We start from the raw sequence: 21,772 nt of genomic DNA on the forward strand, positions 1-21,772 counted from the left end.
GCATTCTCTCAATCCTTATGTTTATGAAGGTGAACTTGTCCTTTAAGGACTTAGGATTAGGGTTAAGGTTGTGATAGGGTTTTATGTTTAGTTTAATGTGAGGATTAGGATAGGGGTTAAGGTTGTGTTTGTGGGTAATATTTATGTTTGGCTTAGCATGCACATATTTCATGGGAGCAATTGTCGCAGGAGCAAATGTCATGGAACCCTTCTTACAGTCATTATTGATAATTGTATTTGCTTATGTCATTGTTGTCAATACTTGTTATCCGTGATAGAGAAGGAAAGAAATAGAAATAGACAGGAATTGGATGAGCCATCAATGGTCTAACAGCTGCCCTCTTTGGTCACTTTCACAGGCACTGACTAAGATGAAAAGTGACTGGCAGTCTGTTCACTTCACCTTCACCGAGTACAAGGACACTGGCCTGGCCATTTTGGCCTCGCCGGACGATGTCCAGGTGCTATTGGAAGACCACGTGGTAAAGACAGCGACGATGAGGGGCTCGCCTTTCATCGCCCCCTTCGAAGCCGAGCTCAAAGAATGGGAGACAAGACTGGTGAGTTTAGTTGTTACAGGAATTTGGGGAGGGGCAGAATGTCGATTGTGTCTTGTATTATTGTATTTGATTTCCTAATACTTCACAGATTATGAATATGTTTTTACCATTTCTTGTCTGTTGATTTAAGGTGTGATTTCTTTGCTTAGCTGTACATGTAATTGAAGCATTTATGTCTCTGTAAGATTGCTGTATGTTACTTGACGGAGTTTGCAACTTTAAATCACAATGACCTGAATGAAATTCAGGTGTTTCTTTGGATTTTGGCATAACAACTGTTGGTATTACAGGTTGGCAGGTCATTCTAGCACAGCTCACTTTTCTTTTGTGTATGATTAAATGTAAATGCAATGTATATGCTCTGTAATCATAGTAGAGGGACACCGATTACACAGTTGAGCTCTGCTGATGTTGAGTAACACCATCATTTTGTGTCTGCTTTCCTTGAATTCCAGCATCGGATCAAGAACATCCTTGACTCCTGGCTGAAGGTCCAGGCAGCATGGCTGTACCTCGAGCCTATCTTTGGCTCGGAGGACATCAGGCGGCAGATTCCCGTAGAGGGCGCTATGTTCACGACCGTTGATGGACACTGGTAAGTTATGCCATCCGTAATAAGTCCATCATGTCTAAAGTGGCCAGTTAATGAGGCACAGAGAAGTGAAGGGATTATGGAAGCAATTGTTCGTAAAACCTCTAAGGGTTAAAAGTTAGGTGTCATATTCTATGAAATCATGTAGTCCAACAGATAGCAGTCAATCATCCTTGATATGTGTGCATTATGGTAATTCACATCAAATATCTCTATTTTAACAGAATCTTAAAAAGAACCAAAATGCTAAATGAACCAAGGACAGTATGTTTTGTACATCCTCTGAGTTACAACAGGAAGTTAATTCCTTCAAATGAGTAAAAAAAAAAAAAAAAAAACACCACACAAACAAACAGAATTGTATGTGCACAATCATGTTGCCACAATTACCAAATGTACAAGCTTGTACATATACAAAGCTGTAACTGGATATTTAGTGACAGTATTCTTCACAAGTTTTCATTTGACTTCACTCCAAATGTCACCAATCTCTTGTGTTTGTGATCTGCTCATTCGTCTAACATACATTGCAGCTCTTTATAGGTGATCAGTTTTCCCAGTAATCACCTGTTTTTCAACTTTTTTGTCTTTTTTTACCCCCATCCCATTAGGAAAGAGATCATGCAGACATCAGTAAAGAACACCAAGGCTCTGGTGGTGACATCACAGAAAGACATGTTGGAGAACCTACAGCATTCTGAGGGCCTCCTGGACACCATCCAGAAGGGTCTCAATGACTACCTGGAGAAGAAGAGACTCTTCTTCCCAAGGTCTGTCCTAGTCCACCAAAGTTTTATTTCTGTCTTGGTGCTCTTTAAGGGGAAAGTCAAATCTACGTTTAAATTTACTCTCATTATAAGAGGAAAATTAAGCATGATAGTAAAACATTAATCCAAATACAACTATGTAATAAAAAAGAATGATGTCAATGTGACATTTAAGTGAAGTATTCATCATTGTCACAAGTTCATTAAGTAATTTGTGGTGAGGAAATGATTACTCTTTGTCTTACTTAGCTTTATATGGAAGGTCAGATTAAATTGCAACCAGAATAGCTATAAGCTTTCTTTATAGGGAAAACTATCATGTGTAGATTTGTGAGTCTGTGTGTAGTAGTTACTGAGTTGATACTGTTGAAAAAATATTGCAAATTGCAGGCATTGAAAAAGCTTCAGGATTCGAGTCATCACCCACATCAAGTGGCGGAAATCCTTTGGTTGTCATCCTCTATCACAATCCTATACATTGGTTTAATTTCTCTATGTTGTACAAATATCACAATATCTATGTTTGTGTCTTTTTGTTGCGTAGATTCTTCTTCCTGTCCAATGATGAGTTGCTTGAGATCCTGTCCGAGACCAAGGACCCTCTGCGAGTCCAGCCCCACCTCAAGAAGTGCTTCGAGGGCATCGCTCAGCTGACCTTCACTCCAGAGAAGGAGATTGTTGCTATGGAGTCTGCGGAGAATGAGAAGGTTGACCTCTGCTCCCGCATCATTCCGGCTGATGCCCATGGGCTGGTGGAGATGTGGCTCATACAGGTTTGTTTCCAATGCATATCAACACTGTGTCAGACTATTGCTATAGATAGCATGGATGTATTGAAAAGTTGTCAGATTTCACCTAATACACTGGTTATATTAAAAATAAATCAACTTGGTGTCAGAATATCTTCAACATGAATCTGAGATGTATTGACACAGTTTCTGAATACCTTTGCATGTAGTTTACATTGCAGCATTCATCATGAAAGTAGATCAGGGATACCACACCCAATCCTCAATAGGTATTTTCAGTGACTCTAACTCTGTAGCAAATGTATAATCACTGTCTGCATGTGACTTGGCAATCCCCTTTGTGTTGTCTTTCAAGCATTTATTGAAATTTGGTAAAGTAAGGAATAAAACAGCTTGATTCAGAGAGCTTCATATAGTATTTTTCAGCAAGGGCTTTATATGATGTCATCTACTGTGATTCATTCCTGTCATTCTTCTAAGTAAGACCCAAACGTCACTCTGAATCCATGAATTCCCTACAAATTTGTGTTCTTATTATTATCACAAACCTCCATATTTACTTATCAACTTTTTGTGTGTAGGTGGAAGACCTGATGAAGAAAAGTTTGAGGCAGGTGAATGCCAAGGCAGTGGTGGCCTACCCCGAGACACCCCGCAAGGCCTGGGTGCTGAACTGGCCTGGCCAGATAGTCATTGCTGCCAGCTCCATCTACTGGACGGCTGAAGTTACCAAGGTAATGAGAGCTGTATAGTGATGATGTAATGTTGCCATGGAGACAAACTTGATGCGGATGATGTGAAGTCTGGAGGTTCCATTTTATCAGAGTTTTGTGATAGTGATGGAAAGTTACTGTGGTAACAGGGTTTCAGAATAGAGCTATGAAGTCACAATCTCTGGGCACCAAAGATGTTGCTATCAGGACTTAAATTCATGTTGAATGTCATTATACCACCACTGTGATGAAATCATATGATGCCCAAGACTGTAAAGTCTCGGGTGTCATTTCAGGCAATCATTATTTGTTTGTGTGTGTTTTTGTCCCCTTTTCATTCATTTGTATTCTATAACTATGATTAAAGACAAAGAAGAGGAACATGGATTGAAATATTCTTTGTACAAGTGAAGAAACACAGGCTTTGCATGTTTATTCAACGACAAATTTGTCTGTGCATGACACGCATGTGAAAGATTAAGGATGTTGTACCGACTGGAAATTTCTAATATTATCAGGCAATTTTGGAGAAAGACGGACTAAAGAAGTACCTGCAGACGTGCAACCGTCAAATTGATGAGATCGTTGAGCTGGTCCGAGGAAAGTTGACCAAGATGGCTCGCATCACCCTCGGGGCTTTGACAGTCGTTGATGTTCATGGTGAGTGCACTTTGATATCCAGTATTAATTGTAAGAGCATCAATATGCCACACCAGTGTTATTTCATATCGCACGGTAGGTCACTATGCAATTCCCCTTTGTTACAAGTATGAATTAGTTCATGTGATGTCAAGAAAATGGCAAATGATGTTGTAGCAACATCAAGCATTTGATGTCCAAAAATGTGAATATGTTATGAGTATTTTTTATAATTGCCATCAGGTGTTATATTTTGTTTGAGTGGAGAAAACTGAAAACTTTTGTTAGCTAGAAATAGCGTGAAAGTGGTATTCAGTCACTCTAGTTTGCAAAGGAATGCTGCCATTTCATACTTTCTTTTGCAGTGTAGAGACCAAATAGATGCACTGTACATTATGAACTTGGGACTCTTAAAAACTTCCTTCTGTAAGTTGACCTTGCTCCCTCTCTCTCTGACCTCTTCTTCACCCCCTCAGCGAGAGATGTGGTGTCAAGCCTCTTCAACGAGAACATCAGCGACCCCCTCAACTTCCAGTGGATCAGCCAGCTGCGATACTACTTTGAGGAAGGAAGCTCCATGGTAAGGATGATCACCACCACTGTGCCCTATGGCTATGAGTATCTCGGCAACACAGGGCGGCTCGTCATCACGCCCCTCACCGACAGGTGTTACAGGTGAGAAGATCCAGATTAACCCGTTTAGGATGAGTCCCGAGTTTACTTGAGCAAGTGTTTAAGGTAAATACATGTTGTAGCAAAATCAGCCCATCCTCAAAGGGTTAAAAACAGGACTGGTAGAAGTTTGTTTAATCATTCCAGTGTACAGCGCTAACCTGATAATCGGGAACCACTTCAGTGGGAACCGCCTTAGTGGGAACGCCATGTAAGTGCTACAGATTTAATGGGACAAACACTTTTGTGTTATTTTCACCACTTGATTTGAATCTCAAACTGATTTATCTACTGTCTGCTATAGGAGCACCACTTAATTGGGAGAAAAACTCATAATAACCCAACCCCTCCCATGTTAGTGGGGCCACTGTATTTTTTGTTCTGTCCAACAACATATATTTAGGTATATGGTGGATGATAGAACATGATATGTGTAGAAATGCTGTGTCATGTATTCAAGACATTTTGATTCTGTACTACCCTCTACCCCTCTGTACACTCTACTTCATACCCTATCTTCCCTCCTTGCATATTACCTGTGTGAATGTGTGAATCATTACTGTGTTAGCTTCTCCTTTGTGGCTTTGCTGTAACTGTCTATGAGTAATGATTTGTATGTCACTAAATTGAAACTGTTCTCCTCTGTATTTTACCCTCACCTGTGTTTGCCTCAATGTCCACTCTGTGGGTAACTCTATGCCATCATTTACTCCTCTCAGGACCCTTATGGGGGCTCTGCTTCTCAACCTTGGGGGTGCCCCAGAGGGACCCGCCGGTACCGGGAAGACAGAGACCTGTAAGGACCTGGCCAAGGCTGTAGCGAAACAGGTTGGTATCCCAACAGGACACTTCCCTGCCACTTAACCACAGGAGCTGGACTTGAGAATAAAGCTTCAAGTCAGACCATTGGTTACTTTTAGTGCACATGAAAGCAAACCATAGCAGGAAGTTGTCAATTATATAATTATATCAAGACTGGCAAAAGGGCAGTAACACAAAATTCATCTGAAATAGTAGTCATGATTTACAGGTAATGCTGCAATTGATTATTTTCAAAATGTTGTCTATGTGATGTGGTTTAACATTATGCAAAACAATGTTGGTAGAGACTCTATATACCATTGCTTTAGGACCGCACCATTGAAACCATTGAATATGAGTAATTGAGTTGAGAAATTGTGATTATTACCTCTGTCCTTTCTGGTTTATTTGATTACCATGGTATTCCTGCATTCCTTGTGAGGTCCATGTTTGAAAGGACTACTTTGGTACAAAAGTGAAATCATGTAATCCAGTAACAATCATCACACCTAAGTTTTATCTGTCTTTGTCTGTGCTCAGTGTGTGGTCTTGTGTGAAGTCACCACATACAATTGTATGTCCATAAAGTAGAGTGATGTAACACAAAAGCACAACTTAAAATATGATTTTATGTGCTCCTGTGTCTTATGTTTAAACCACTTGGCTGCCTCAAAAGAGCCATGTATTACGATGGCACTAAATACATCTTGTTTCTTGTTTTTTTTTTGTTCTCATATCCAGTGTGTGGTGTTCAACTGTTCTGATGGTTTGGACTACAAAGCCATGGGCAAATTCTTCAAGGGTTTGGCCCAGTCTGGGGCGTGGGCCTGCTTCGATGAGTTCAACAGAATTGAGCTTGAGGTATTTAAGACTACAATAGCCATTGATCTCATGGGCAATCTCAACAGTATTCAAATGTCGCAGGCAAAGGCATCAGGGGTCTTGCTTGTACTCTACATGTATATACAGTATTGCATAGATTTACATGGTTCTATAAGGTTACTACCTTCCCATTACAAATTGATGTGAGAGAAAGCCCCTGTTATGTTTGTACGTGTTATGTAAGAACAGTACAAAATGATAAATCTGTTTTGCCTTATGTCATCTGTAGGTAGTAAAATTCAGAGTTGAATGATTTTAAATTTTCCAGTAGATGGTAAAGTCAATCATAGATGGAACGGTACATGTACATGCCTGTAATATAGAGCACAGAGCAATGTTGATATAGCTTATTTGGTTTGCATTGCAGCATACGAGTGAAGGAAATCCTTTATGAAGGGTGCCTTCAATCTAATGGCATTATGCCAATTGTGAGGAGCTTCTGTGGCTGAGTAGATAAAACCTCAGACCATTGATAATAAGGTTCCTGGTTCGAGTTCCCTGGCTGCAGCTATTGTACCCCTAGGCAACACACTATATTCTCATTGCCTAATCTATTGAAGGAGATTTGGAGCTGCCATTCACATGGCTGTGCTCTAACAAGCAATCAGTGCATTCTAAGTGGCCACAGAAGACAAATGATGATTCAAGTCCATTTGTGTTTCCATGGAAACCAGGTGCTGTCCGTGGTGGCCCAGCAGATCCAGAGCATCCAGCGAGCCGTGGCCGAGCAACTGAAGACGTTCGTCTTTGAGGGGACGGAGATCTCGCTGGACCCCTCCTGCACCATGTTCATCACCATGAATCCTGGCTACGCTGGCAGGGCGGAGCTCCCTGACAATCTCAAGGTACCCAGATAGAGGGTGTCTTGATGAATACGACCCAACATTGTAGATTTTGATGTGAATTATGCTCTTTGTTGGTAACCTTAGTGAGACACTTGCTTACAATGTACATGGAGGAGCAGTCTCACCACAAACGTGACAAAAGGTTACAAACTAGAAATATATCAGCATTTAGTCAGCAGTCAAAGAATGTTATCTTCCCAACTTTCTGCATGCTCAGCTTCTGTTAGTGTATGTAATTGATATATTCTTTCCACCAAACAAGTCGGGTATTGTCGTGAAGAAATCCACATTTGAATGATGATAATCATAGATGGAAGCAATACAGTTGAACCTCTCTTATCCGGCCTCCCTTTATCCGGATCTCTCTATTATACGGACGCAATCTTGCCGTGATTTTTAAAAAAAAATAATTACGGGAGGAAAGGGGGATTCCCAACTCCTTGAGAACTCCTACACAAACACACATGAATGACATATTACTTCCAACATGATTAACATACATTGCATCAAATTACCTTCCAAATTGCTTACCTTCAGACATTTTAACATCCCCAAATCATCGCAAGAACATGGACAGATTATGCGCTCGAGTCCTCTCATATCACATTGCCACATACACGTCCATACACAGCCGTCGATATGACTATTACAGACATGCATTGTTTCGAGTCATTGGCTGAGCAACGAATGATATTGAACATTCAAAAATTGTTCACACACAGTACACACACAAAGAGAGAGAGGGAGACCATCTAACAATGGCGATCGAGCTACAGTCGACTTTGCCGAGCCGTGATGATCGAATTTTGAAGCGTAGTTTCGTCGACTCGTACTGTTTATTTTCAAGATCTACTTGATACATTTTCTTAATAATCATTTAGGTAAATCCTCCCAAGAATTCATAAAAGAAAATGATTTCATTCTTGCAAACACGAACCTCTATTTGGGGGTCTGTTACTGAGTGTAACAATGAAAAGGTTGCAGTATACACATTACTACATGTGGTACTTCATGGGCTACATCAGTACATGTGTATGTATATGTACATGTATAAAGCATTGAGTCTCCTGTATCCGGCCAAATCCCTTATCCGGATGAGCCCCGGTCCCGACTTGTCTGGATACGAGAGGTTCAACTGTATATCTCTTTAGATTTCATTGAGAGAAAGAAACTGGTGCATATTTGTCATTTTCGCAATGGCTCTGGATATTTTAAATTCCACCAAGTTAACATTTTTTTAATCCCTCTCCCTCATTTCAGGTCTTGTTTCGCACAGTGGCCATGATGGTGCCGGATTACGCCCTCATTGCTGAAATCAGTCTTTACTCCATGGGGTTCGTGAATGCGCGGTCGCTCTCCACAAAGATTGTGGCTACATACAAACTCTGCTCAGAACAGGTGAACCAACTTTTCTTTTCTTTACAATGCAGAACATTTCAGTCAGCACCACTAGTGCAAGACCACCCTTTCTCATGATTGAACTGTTACTGTAATTGTGAGCCATGTTTCTGATATTTTATGGACTACTCCTAGAGTGTATGTTGTATGGTGTCAAGGGAGAAAGTGTGTCACAGCAAAATCAAATCATCTTCAAACGGTTACTTGATTATCTGATAAAGAACTAGATGTGTACAGCTTATCCTTTTTATGAGGTTTGATCATCGTCTGATTAATATCTTGTCATTTGTTGTTTTTTTTTTAAAGATAAATGTTTGGAAGGATTTTACCCTTGCTAGAATTTCCATAGAATTCTTCCTTGGGCATGCATGTTGACAGTTAAAGACAAGAGTTTCTTATACTAGGAAATGCCAATTTGTTGAATGCATCGTCAGTGAGCCCATGGATCTAGCTTAGATGTGAAATGATTGGATCTTTCTTTCTCTTGGTACAATGTACATTGAAAAAACATCATCACTGTGAGTGAATTCATTACATTGCAGTATTTTATTGTGGTTTTTTCACAAAGAAAGTGTTTAAAACAACAAACATTTAGTAGCTTTAGTACAAAGATCAGAGTATGGGAAGGGTGTATGCCACTAAAAGTTAATGAAAGTCTTCCTGTTATCCATCCATAGCTGTCATCCCAGCATCACTACGACTATGGCATGAGAGCTGTCAAGTCGGTCCTCACTGCTGCAGGAAACTTGAAGCTGAAGTTCCCAGACCAGGCTGAGGATATTCTCGTTCTGAGATCCATCAAGGATGTCAACCTGCCAAAGGTAAGCATACACAACACTGAGTGCATGAGTCTGGGTAAAATTCCACCATGCTTGTTCTTAATATCCATTTCAAGGATTTATATTGTTTTGCACATGTACAAGTTTTAGGCACCACCCATTAAACCGAATTTATGTCATTGCAGTGTGAGCTATGTATGAACTGTTTTGAAATATCTATAAGTGATTTGTGAACTCAAATATTTTGTGTTAGTGAAGGGTTGGTGCTCTCATAAAGAGCTGTTAGGTTTCAGAAGCCAGGAAGGTTATGCAGTTCCATATGTTGTGATAACAGACTGCAAACACAGGGGTACATGTACACAACCCAGATTATGATTGGTGGAGGGACTTCTGAAATGAATGTCAAACAGGGCCAACTGATATTGTGCTTAGGCAGTATTCACTGTACATGTAGAAGTTTCAAGAACTGTGCATTTCTGCTTGTCTGTAGATCTGGCAAATACTGTATATGCCAAATATTTTGCAAGGTTTTTACTATCACAAATTTCATGATTCGGGTGCTATCCAGGAATTAAAAAACACACGAAAATATTAACTTGCATCCCGACGTGAATGTGATGTGTACGCATGCATATCTCTGTTTGGTACAGTACTTCACAATCGCGAATTTAACCACTCGCGAAATTGTTGGGAAGTCCTCATTTGCAAAAATTTAGACTCACTAAATATATGGTGTATACTGTAATCTAACCAAGTGGTAACCATTGCTCTTTCCTTGCTGCAGTTTTTGTCTCATGACATCCCACTCTTTGAGGGCATCATCTCAGACCTGTTTCCGGGTGTGGCCCTGCCACGCCCCGACTACAGCGTGCTGGAGGAGGCTCTTAGGATCAACATAGCTAGGCGCAAGCTGCAGGCCGTTCCATGGTTCATTGACAAGATCATCCAGGTATATGAGACTAAAATATGTCCCTTTCCAGGATCCCACTCAATTTCTAATATGCTAGATATGTTCAACATTCATATATTGATGTCAATAACACATCAAAGTCAGTATATTCAGTGGTGAGAAATAGAGTAACCATTCATTGCCAAATTTTCCATATAACTCCTTACGTATCGCAAAACAAAAACTCACAGATATATAGGCTGCCCAATGTGAAAAGACATCATTATATCAACTGCTCTTACTCAGTGGAGTCCACACAATGGTGCCTTATTTTTCCCACTCATATTCACAGAGCTGATGTAAAGAAGTTCTTGCACCTTAGATATGGCCAAGAAAGATTTAAAACAGCCCAGGTATGCTAGCATTGTACATAACGATATTTCATGCATATTTTTTTTCGGGAGCATAGTACGAGTATGTCAAGATTTCACAGGTATTATACATTTGTCACCAGAATAGACTTATGTGACGTTTGACTCTCAAAATTGGTGTTGTCCTTTTATCAAGAGTGCCATGACTCATCCCCATCGGTATCTTTCCTCTCCCAGATCTATGAGATGATACTGGTCCGGCACGGCCTCATGATAGTGGGAGACACCATAGGAGGGAAGACCAGTGCCTTTAAGGTGCTAGCCGACGCCCTGGGAGACCTCCACAAGGCCAAGCTGATGGATGAGAACAGGGTGAGAGGCAAAAATCCCCTGTCAATGTCTTGACCCTATTCTAACTGGGCTATTTGAGGCTAAGTTTTTACTGGGGGGGGGGGGGGGCAGTTTGACCCCCCCTTCGATCTCAGCCACCGATGGCGCGATTGCTGCAAAATTTTGCGCGAACAATAGCCGCATATCAACCACAAGATTACATGGTCATACAATAGATAAATATTGATTTTCTATTTTTAGTAAATTAATTATTCAAATTTATCCATGAAATCATATTGCTCTTTCATTGTACTAGAAATGTGCCGAAGATAAAGCATAAAACAAAAAAGGTGTGTTTTTTTTTAGGTATACAACTTGTAGCGTTAAAATGTGCTTTGCAATTTGTATCTGTGAATTATACTGTTTGTAACAGAATGAGAATGGTGTGCTATTGGAATTACCGAATGGGCTTTTGAATGCATGTGAGAATACATGTACCAAAGATTTGAAGTTGTAGAATTCAAGGAAATTTGCATTTTAATACCACAAACTTGATATTTTGGCTGCCTGATCAGATTAATGACATTATTGTTACTAGGCCTCTGGGAAACTGCTGGATTTGACCCCTTGTGAGGTACAATGTATGTTAACCATTTTTCACTATCATTGACTTGGTCAATGGTAAAGATTTGAGATTAACTGAATCTATTTGGTTTTAAGGTTTAAGAAATAATTTGATTGTATACATCTGTAGTTGTTTGCTGAAAAATTGAAAGTAGACAAACTGGTAGTTCATGCTTGAGATAGTAAAGTTTGATGACCTGTGCAATATGGTGAGTCAAGTACATTGTATGCTGTCAACAAACAACAGTTTTCCAACTTGATGGTTGATTTCATGTTATTGAAACCAAACAAAAGAATTGAGAAATCAATATTTCATTATTTCGTGACAATAGACAACATGCAATGTGCACACAACACCTGCTTTTTGAAGCATACTGTAAGATTGTTGTTGTCTGGCTCAGTTGATGTGAAATTTACTCAGGTGCACCTGATGCAAAAATGCTATTGATCATTGATGGTGTTTATTTGTCAGCCAATCAGGTCTTTTGCTTGTAAACACCTGTTAAAAGCTACAAAGAATTTGCAAAGATGGTGGTGCAAAATAAACTGTTAAAAGCTAAAGAAAAGGGGTTGATGTGAATATCACTTAGATGCACCTGACACAGGAATGCTATTGATGATGTTTACTTGTCAGACAATCAGGTCATTTACTTGTAAATACATACACTAGTTAAAAGCTACAAAGATCTGTGAAGATGGTGGGCCATAATAAACTGTTAAAAGCTACAGAAAAGGGGTTGACAATGTGACATACTTCATGGTAGCTTTCAACTGAATGACTGCAGATAAACAAGCACATATTTATGGCTTATAACAAAATGGTAATGAGAGTGTTTTCAGATCACATTCATACAGCACTTCCCCACTCATGAATTTGCACTCCTTTAGATTTTTGTCACTGCTATGAAGAAGGAAAATTTAGCCTGGAAAGCTTCCCAGGGAATAGCACTGGCTATTTACTTTGTATAAACAAGAGAAATATAATTTTTGCCTCCTTTAAAACCATTTCAGAGGAGGGTCAGTTGTCAAAGACTGTTGATAGTGGAGTTTTCTTCATTGAATAGAAAGTGGCTTGCAGTGTAAAGAAAATGGAGGAAACTTTTTTCTTTTTTTTTAACTCTTGCAGTATTGCAATTATACAAGGTTCCTGTAGCATTAACAATATATATAAGAACAGTATACCAGGATCCAAAAAATGAGTGTCTGCATTCATTGCCTAAATTCATGTTTGTTTCTTTTTGTTATGCCGAACAGAAAAATGACTTTGATTGAAAGATTTCTTCTGTCATTATTTGTTCTTTTTCTGTATCAAAATGGCATATATTTTTGCCTAATTTACCTTTTTCAACATAGAGGTGCGCTTGATTTGCTATAAAGCTCGTATGAAGACGTATGTAGCAATTGAGGCTGAGCTCAGTAAATTTTGACTCTCACTGACCCCATTTGAGTGTCCTGATAGTGTATAACAAAAGAGTTTGTGAGCCCATCAGCGCATGCTACGTATCTGAAATCTCATATCTGATCAATATTTCCCATTGTTTGATGGTACATGCAGTTGACTGTGAAAAGGGGATACTGAGTACATGTACTACTTCACTGCTTTCACAAAGGCAGATTATCAACCTGTCCAAAAAGAATCTTGTTTCAGGGTATTGAAGATTCTTGGAGAATTGCAGAAGGGACAGGTTAAAGTCTACACCTTGACTTTTCTTTCCAAGGGATAATAACATAGGTGTCACTTGTAGCAATTCACAACTCTTCTATTCGAGATTCCACTGACAATCAATTTTGCAAACTTCTTCTTAGGATTTGTAAGTCCCATGATGTCACACCAAATTCTTTTGCAGTCCCTTTATGTTGTTGTAACACATTTGCTACTGGACTTCCTATTCAATATTTTCTTTCACTGAAGGTGGAACATCGAATCATCAACCCCAAGGCCATCACCATGGGTCAGCTCTATGGCAGGTTTGACCCCATCTCTCACGAGTGGTCGGATGGCGTGCTGGCCAACACGTTCAGGGAGCATGCTTCCAGTACATCGGACGCCAGGAAGTGGTGCATATTTGACGGACCGGTGGATGCAGTCTGGATTGAAAACATGAACACTGTCCTGGATGACAACAAGAAGGTAGACTCCTTGACCAGTCTTTTAGAGCTTTGTTCTTTCACATCAAAAGCTTCTTCATCACATGTGTTGGTGAAATTTGGGTTATGGTCTTGGAATCATGTCCATGATTATTTCAGAGATGGTGTGACATTGTCAGCACCTTCATTCATTTTGGTTAGTGAACATATTCTAGAATTATATTCCATTTCTGTGGGAGAGATGCTAGACTCTTAAATGTATTTTGTATTTCACCTGTTTGCAACAAAATGTTGATGATAGAATGGAGTATTATGGAGTATACAGAAAAATATAGAGAACATCTTCCCATATTCAAGAAGAATGTGGTGATATATTATATTGGGAAAGGTTATTAAAATTTTGTGTTAAGAACTCTTGTGCTATGAAGCACAGTGATTTAAAAATGTTGGCCATAGACAAAACTGAACCGAACTGAGAAAGATGGTAATATATTGTATGATCCCTCTTCACTCTTGGCACTTTAGGATGCATATGTCTGCTTCATATATTTGTATGTTTCATCTCTCGCATTATGTTTCCTCCTGACAGCTGTGTCTAATGAGCGGTGAAATCATACAGATGAACAACAAGCAGAACATGATCTTTGAACCCAAAGACTTGGAGCAGGCTTCCCCAGCTACTGTCAGCAGGTAGGGAGCCTAGTCTTGTCTCCAGCCTCAACACTTCTTGTGTATAAGACTCAGTGCCATGCTGTTTGTAGTCATGATAGAAAGCAGATGACGACTTTTTATTCTATTTCCCAGCTTACAAAAAGCAGATAGTTATGCAAGTTGTTGTGACACGACAATTCCTTTATTGATATTTAATGAGAAAATGAGGTTATGAATGAGAATTTATGACTGCACCATGTGAAAAAAAAAAGTTGATTTAGTGTGCAAAATGCTACACATACCAGAAGTCAAACTACTATTACAATTCATCTTATTTCCACACCATACTTTTGCTTCTGGAAAGACTTTGATAAACTCAGGAAGCGTTTTTCAGACTGAAGATGATATGAGTTTGCACAAGAAATCTGAATAACAGTCTCTCTTCATGCTGTAATGTTTTAAATGAGTTGTTGAAATATTGATGAACTACAGAAGTAATGATTGACTCTGGATGAAGCGAATCTGAATAGGAGACTAAATATAGAAGTAGGGTAACACTGTCTGCAATGTATAAGCTCCTTTTTCATGTTTTGACTCCCTGCCCTACTCTACCCTGCCCCATCCTGCCCCACCCTGTCCCACACTGCTCCATCTTGACCCGCTCTGACCCACCCTGTCTTGCCCCTCCCCTAGGTGTGGAATGATCTACATGGAGCCTTCTCAGCTAGGCTGGCAGCCACTCGTGGCATCATGGCTGGAGCATGAGTGTCCAGACTTCATCACCAAAGCCCAAAAGGACACCATGCAGGTATGTGACAGGGCGGTATTCATACTTCCATTCCCAGGCCCCATTGCCTGAAAAACAGAAAAACAAAACACAAACAGCAATAATGATAACATTAATAACTACAACAACAACAACAACAACAACAAAAGCAGCAGCAGCAGCAGCAAAACCCACAAAAAATAATTCTAGTATATAATCTAATAAGCCACAAGGCAATCAAGTTATCTAATTAAATTTGCACATTGCTCATGTTTCTAGTCATAATAACATGAAAATGTGTTACTTTAGTACAAAAATCTGTTGGCGGTTTTGAATTTGTTTATTGCTGTATTTGACTCACATTTGAGTTATTCAGATAGAACCAAAGTAAAAAATGTTAGTGGTTATAGGTCAGTGTCAGTATTCTGTGAATTGGATTGTTGCTGTGTTTCAAAAAATGCAAAAAAGCAACAACACACACACACAAAAAAAGAGCAACAAACCAAAAAATCCCTGACTAGAATTATAATTGGTACACATACACATTTGAATGCAAAGTTTCCACAGTGTGTCCTGTTCTGTATCCATGTTTGAAATTATTTTCAATGTTAGGTGAAGTATAAAGATGTTATATGTTGTTTGAGGCATGATGTGAACACCAAAAAAGCTCACCCGGCACAGCAGTAAAAAGATGCGTTGAATTTTGTGTGTGCTGTATGTATATTGGCTATATCGCCTTTGAGATAGACTAATATGCATTATCACCTGTAAGATTTTTGAAAATTTGAATGTATTCAAATTCAGTCTGGATGAAAGTACATAGCTTGCAGGGACAATGAGAGACTAAGGAAAAGAGAAAGAGCCACAGCACTTCGTGTATCTCAAATTTGTCAAAATTTCTTGCACTGTACACCTCAGAGAATTTTCACAAATATCCATGATTGTATTCTTTATGAGGTAGTGAATGTGTCAAACACACTAGATATTAGAGTGAGACAGTATGTCAGAAGTACATCATGTGCACAGAATGCACTTTGCCAAATGAACACGCATATATATAGCAGAAGGGCCAGAAATGTGATAAACTGTGCCTTTATGTAAAACGCCTTCAATGATTCACCATAATTCATATGGAGGGCCTTGAAATGATTGTGAATAGATTTTGGAGCACTAGCATTCTCTATGATAAGTAGAAATAGCAGATTATCACTATTGAAGTTATTTTCCATGTTTTATATGTCAGTTGTCATCAGTTGATAGTATACAAATAATGAATGTTTATGAGTGCAATGGACAGAATATTTCATGAGTTGAAAGATGAAATGATCCAATCAACGAGGCACAGCTGAGTTGAATGGATCAATAATTTCATCTTTTACCGAATGAAATATTCTGTCCATTGCACGAACGAAAAACATTTATTATTTGTTTAATATAATACCTAAATTAGATCCTTGTCATTTGATGTTTTATTAATTTAGAAAAACAAGAGTCTGAGATCGCGAGAGTGCTCACTGAGCGCTTTACGCTAGCCCGCTGTCGCATACACACACTGCAAAAGCAAGCGTTTTACACGCGTAGTGTGCCGGGCTCTCAGCGAGCGTACAATGGAGCAAATCTTATGGATCCAAAATTGCACGGTAAATGGAGCCACAATTGCGCGGATGATGACGTCATAGTGAAATGGGCCGAATGATCAATGTCAAACAACCAATCAAATGACAAGGATCTCTTCAGGCATTATATAATTCCCTTTTGTGTGATCTGTATGAGGGTGATTTTGTCAACCACTTTTGGCAATTTTGTGGTGTGGGTCCAGACTGCACTCTTCATCCATTGATACATATTGGTGAGGAGACAGCTGGAAAAAAACAGAAAAGGAAAGGAATTTGTGTTTAGAAATGTATTCATGGACACTCTGTGTAAAAGTTCGTTGATTGTGCATATTCTGTGACTGTGATGTGTAGCTGGTGTGGGTGTTACAACACCTCACTCACAGAGGTTTTTTTTTTTTATCATGTACTATGTACTCTTGTGTCCGATTCTTGTTGCAACCTGTGTGCCATTCTGACTTGCAGTTGTTGTTTGAGTGGTTGCTGCCACCTTGCTTGCACCACGCCAGCCGGGTCTGTCGTCAGCTCGTGCCCATGTCACCAATGCACATGACTATGTCCATGTTGAAGCTGTACAAATGTCTCTTGGCAGATGTCGGGTAAGGCCCCTATTTTTCATGCTGTCCTTCTCACTTTTTGATGCTTACATTGCCTAACTTGCCAAACGTTGTCATCAGCAGTCAGTAATTCCCTGCAAACTTTAACCTCATTGTGAATTGAAAGAGCAAGCCCACACTCAGGTGCAGCAGTATGCCTCAGTCTAACAAGATGGCCAAGGTGACACACTGGGGATCAGGGGGATAAGATAATCTGTTCTCATATTATTAGTCTCCAGACATCTGTGCTGATCTGTGAAGAAAGCACTCCAGCTTCCGTGCCAATCGGCAAGTGAAGCACTGTAAGGGTTAGCATGAGTTCAGCTTCATGCTTCCAGAACTAACCATGTGAAACAACTGGATGAGTGATGTTCTGTAGGAAACCAAAGCAATTCTACCCCTACGCACATTCCCTGTCAGTGTTCTTTGGCATTCCAAAGTTGGTACTGCTGGTGATTATATCGAAGATTGGATTTGAAAGACATGTAATTCTTCTTCCATTATCTGTTGTTTGTACAGTACATCTCTCATCTTGCAGTTTTTATATTAAAAGTATTTACCAGTATATTGGGGGAAGGGGGTGAGAGGGGAAGATGGATATTGACCAATCGTAACTTGAAGTGATGCCCAATACCTTCAGGGTAAATGAAACGGAATAGGAATGAAATAATGCTTTCATTTCTAAGCACCAGGCCACTTCAGATTTACTCATTTAAACTGTGACAAAGTTATTCCAATACCAAAACGTACTGTATCTTCAAACAAAATGTCTACCACTCGAAATGCTTGTATTGAATTTCTGATTGAAAAGGAAAAGGGCATATTCTGCATAGAAGTTTTGCAGGGAAAACACATCTCTCTGCCTCAACTTAATGTGCATTGTGCTCTTAATTTTCAGAGCATGGTAGGCACTTAAGTGTGTAGCTTACTTGGAGTGGAGGCTTTTCTGATGATATTGTTTCAGATAAAACTGGGCTTACTGAAATGGGCTTAATGAACTGATTATAGAATCATTGATAGACAATTTTGTGGAACATGTGAAATTTGTGTGAGTTGTGCCAAGATTTTCTAATATGTGTGTGATTTCACCCGATAATAAATTCAACTAAAGTGTCACTGTACACATTGTGATAAGAGTGTGAATTCTTAGATGTGTTTAATGTTTAACATGATTGTACCTGTTGAAGTCTAATGTAGCAACTGCACACACTAAGTTACTTATGTTAGCGCAACAAAAATTGTCACTTTACACAGTGTGATAGGAGTGTGAATTTTTGAATGCGTTTTGATGTCACTAAATGATTGTACTTGTCAAAGTCTAATGTAGCATATGTGCACACTAAATTCATTCAGTGAATCCAACAAAAGTGTCATTGTACACATTGTGATAGGAGTGTGAATTTTTTTTTAAATGTGTTTAATGTTTAACATGACTGTTTGTGTTGAAATCTAATATAGCACTTGCACACACTAAATTGCTGCAAAGATATATTCACATACAATGTATATATCGATGTATGTATATAATGTATTTTTTTATCAATACATGGTGAAAGGCCTATAGGCATACCACGAGTTGATTGTTCCCTAATTGTTGTTGGAGGTTGCCACACATATGCTATGTGTGATCATCTGAGTCCTCCTTCAAGCAAGCAATTTCATTGGCTGCCCAAAATTTGCTAACTTTTGATGATTAGATACTTTCTGTTCCATTCAAAACAAATATTAAACCAGATTATTTTTAATGAGTAATGATCTGAGCATATATACTATTATTACCCGTATCAGGCATCTGAGCTGTGGTTTTACGAAATTGTATTTCCCTCTTATTACGCACGGGATTGCGCGCCAGCAGGGAGAAGAGGGGTAAATTTCTCATATTCCCCTCTTTGGCAAACGCCTATGAGAAAAATGAGGGGAATGTAGCATCCAGGCACTTGAGCTCCCAGTCAGGAAAATTTGCTGTTGATGACAGTTTCTCGCGGAGAGGTTTTGCGATGAAGGGCAAATTCCCATAGGTCAACACGTAAAACTAAAAGATCGCTGTTACTGTGTGAGCTGGCTGTTTCTATGCACGCTGCATACCTGAGTTCGCGACAAAGGGCAAATTCCCATTGATTAACACGTAAAAATAGAGGACAATCCGTGCGCCTGTGTGAGTTGGCTGTTATCCGCGCGCCGCGTACCGTAAGCTAGCTAGCCTGTGTACTCTAGTATATAGGGATGTAGTGCACAATGTGGTGTCGAATTCTAGCTGGCGCCGAGTGGAAAATTGTTGCCGTGAATTGGGAAGTTGTACAAAGTTGACATTATAATGATTTATCTTACTGCTCAAGATGCCTGAAATGGGTAATAATAATTATATGGACTGTCTACTTTCGGGGGATACGACATTAATTGCCCTCACTAGAATTGTATTTTTTCTAGTTCTAGTTCTAGTTCAGGCAATAAATGTCTTATCCCCCTCAAGGCCAGTCCATATCATACTAATGTTTCTTCTCTTTTGCAATGGTGATTTTGCTGCATGACACTTGACCCCTTCCTGCACATTGACCTTTAACCTCCCTTTGTTGCTGGTGAACCAACCCTTCTAACCCAGGGCCATAAAGCAAAGGTATGGTGTGAACGAAGCTTTGTGCATTTATGCCCACTAATTGCAATGTCACAGCTCAAAGTTGCATTAATCCTCTACCAAGCAGTAACCTCTACACATAGAACATGTTGAATGCCACCCCACAGTGAATATTATTGTTGAAACTTAAACCCACAAATTCTGAATAGCTTGGGACACCATATGAAAAGTTTTTATATTATATGTAGATAACAAATTCTGTCGGATGTTAGTATTTATTTTTTATATAAATTCTTTGCAGAATCAAATATCTATCAACCTTCCTGTAGTACATGAAAAGATATTGATGCTGCAGTGCAAATGTATTGCCATTTTGATTGTCTAGCTGTTTTGGCACTGTAAACTGTTTTTGAATGTCATGGTGAAAAGTTCTATACTCCTTTCCTTCATATATCAGCTCAATATAAAATGGGTGGCATGTGAGCTTTTGCCCTTGCACTACATCTGAAATCATGTTGGACATTTGTGTCTTGATTAGCTAACAGAATTTATTAAACAGTGCACAGTTGTATATGTCCCATGCCTATGCTGTAATGTCGTAGATTATGTATGCTAAGCAGTTTCTTCTCTCTGAACTGCTCTATATGCCAGTAGGAAAAAAGCAAAGGGCTGCAATCACTAAATTTGTCTGAATTTAGATGTCTGTTTTTACCACTGATGAAAATTTTGGTTGAGACTGCGGTTACAATCTGAACCCTTTCGAACCTCAATTGCCCGCGGCCGCTCCCTTTCTTCTGTGTTTATGTGTAGGGTGTAGGTGTGTGAAATTGTGTATGTCTTCTCTGCCAGTTTGATATTATTCCTGCAGCATATTTCTCAGCAAGCTAATCTCTCTAAAAGCAGGGTCAATTTTTCCAAACCTGTGTCTGGCAAAATAGCTTGAAACCTATTGCTTCTTTTGGTGAGTAGAGAATAATGACATTGCAAAAAACAAAACAAGAACAAACAAACTAAACTGTAGGTGTTCAAGGGTTAACATCTAAGGCGATCTTTTACTTAGTCCAATGAATGCAATGTCATGAAAGTGATTTGCATGAAAGCCATGAACTGAACTAAATTTTACATCAGAGTCCTGCTTTAAATGTAAACTGCAGTTATAATCCTAGTAAAAAGCACAAAATAACAAGTTTCATAGTGGAAGATGGTACCTTATCTCAACACCGGTGTGATGACTTTAATTTGGGGCGGAGCAGGAGGGATGCAGACAGCGACGTGGAGGATGAGGAGGATGAGGAGACGGATGACACGTCCCTCTCAGACCAGAAGGTTCTGGAGGAGAGGACCAACATGATGCTGTGTTACTTCCTCTTCTCTCTGGTCTGGTCTGTGGGCGTGTCCGTGGATGGAGCCTCCAGGGACAAGTAAGATTTCTTGCCTGAAACTGTGCTATCATGTCATGTCATCTTTGCTAATTTTAATCACTAAAGCAGCCAAAGTTGAATTGCAAGTGATTTAACAAAGGAGCTTTTGTCTTACGAATGTGTTTATGAAATAAACTGTTGGGATGATGATCTAGGATAGGCTTCCTGTATTGCAGAGCAAAGATGTCAGTTCAATCAATCAAGAAAATATGTTCAAGAACTAAAATTCCTTGGGCCTCTGTTTGATTCTCTTGATACTTTCTCTTGAAGGTAGAGAATTAAGTAGTGCTTAATTCTCTCTTTACTGTTCTCTTGCTCTCTTATCTGCTTTATGTCCTTCATAAAGAATACACTACCTCAGGTACTGTACCTGCTGCAACTCTTTGATGTAGCTTTCTCCCTTTTCCTCATATTTTGGTCATTGCCAGAAGTGATTCAATTTGATGATGAGAAG

The 21,772-nt window shown here is 39.3% G+C and overlaps 1 protein-coding gene across 1 annotated transcript in view; it reads left to right on the forward strand.

Moving 5' to 3' along the window:
- Nucleotides 1-21,772, forward strand: part of LOC139718686 (dynein axonemal heavy chain 3-like) — a 128,546-nt gene that overhangs the window by 50,406 nt on the left and 56,368 nt on the right. The window contains exons 19-38 of the mRNA XM_071630143.1: nt 360-560; nt 1,016-1,155; nt 1,764-1,922; nt 2,464-2,692; nt 3,250-3,402; nt 3,900-4,041; nt 4,497-4,695; nt 5,412-5,520; nt 6,235-6,354; nt 7,050-7,220; nt 8,481-8,618; nt 9,296-9,439; nt 10,182-10,346; nt 10,895-11,029; nt 13,524-13,742; nt 14,289-14,389; nt 15,044-15,158; nt 17,195-17,328; nt 19,925-19,939; nt 21,151-21,318. Coding sequence (XP_071486244.1) covers nt 360-560; nt 1,016-1,155; nt 1,764-1,922; nt 2,464-2,692; nt 3,250-3,402; nt 3,900-4,041; nt 4,497-4,695; nt 5,412-5,520; nt 6,235-6,354; nt 7,050-7,220; nt 8,481-8,618; nt 9,296-9,439; nt 10,182-10,346; nt 10,895-11,029; nt 13,524-13,742; nt 14,289-14,389; nt 15,044-15,158; nt 17,195-17,328; nt 19,925-19,939; nt 21,151-21,318 — 2,957 coding nt within the window. The remainder of the gene's footprint in view (nt 1-359; nt 561-1,015; nt 1,156-1,763; nt 1,923-2,463; nt 2,693-3,249; nt 3,403-3,899; nt 4,042-4,496; nt 4,696-5,411; nt 5,521-6,234; nt 6,355-7,049; nt 7,221-8,480; nt 8,619-9,295; nt 9,440-10,181; nt 10,347-10,894; nt 11,030-13,523; nt 13,743-14,288; nt 14,390-15,043; nt 15,159-17,194; nt 17,329-19,924; nt 19,940-21,150; nt 21,319-21,772) is intronic.

This window comes from Diadema antillarum, unplaced genomic scaffold (genome assembly GCF_040938485.1).
Source record: "Diadema antillarum isolate AM-2024a unplaced genomic scaffold, OU_Dant_1.0 scf00000098, whole genome shotgun sequence".
NCBI classification, from domain to species: domain Eukaryota; kingdom Metazoa; phylum Echinodermata; class Echinoidea; order Diadematoida; family Diadematidae; genus Diadema; species Diadema antillarum.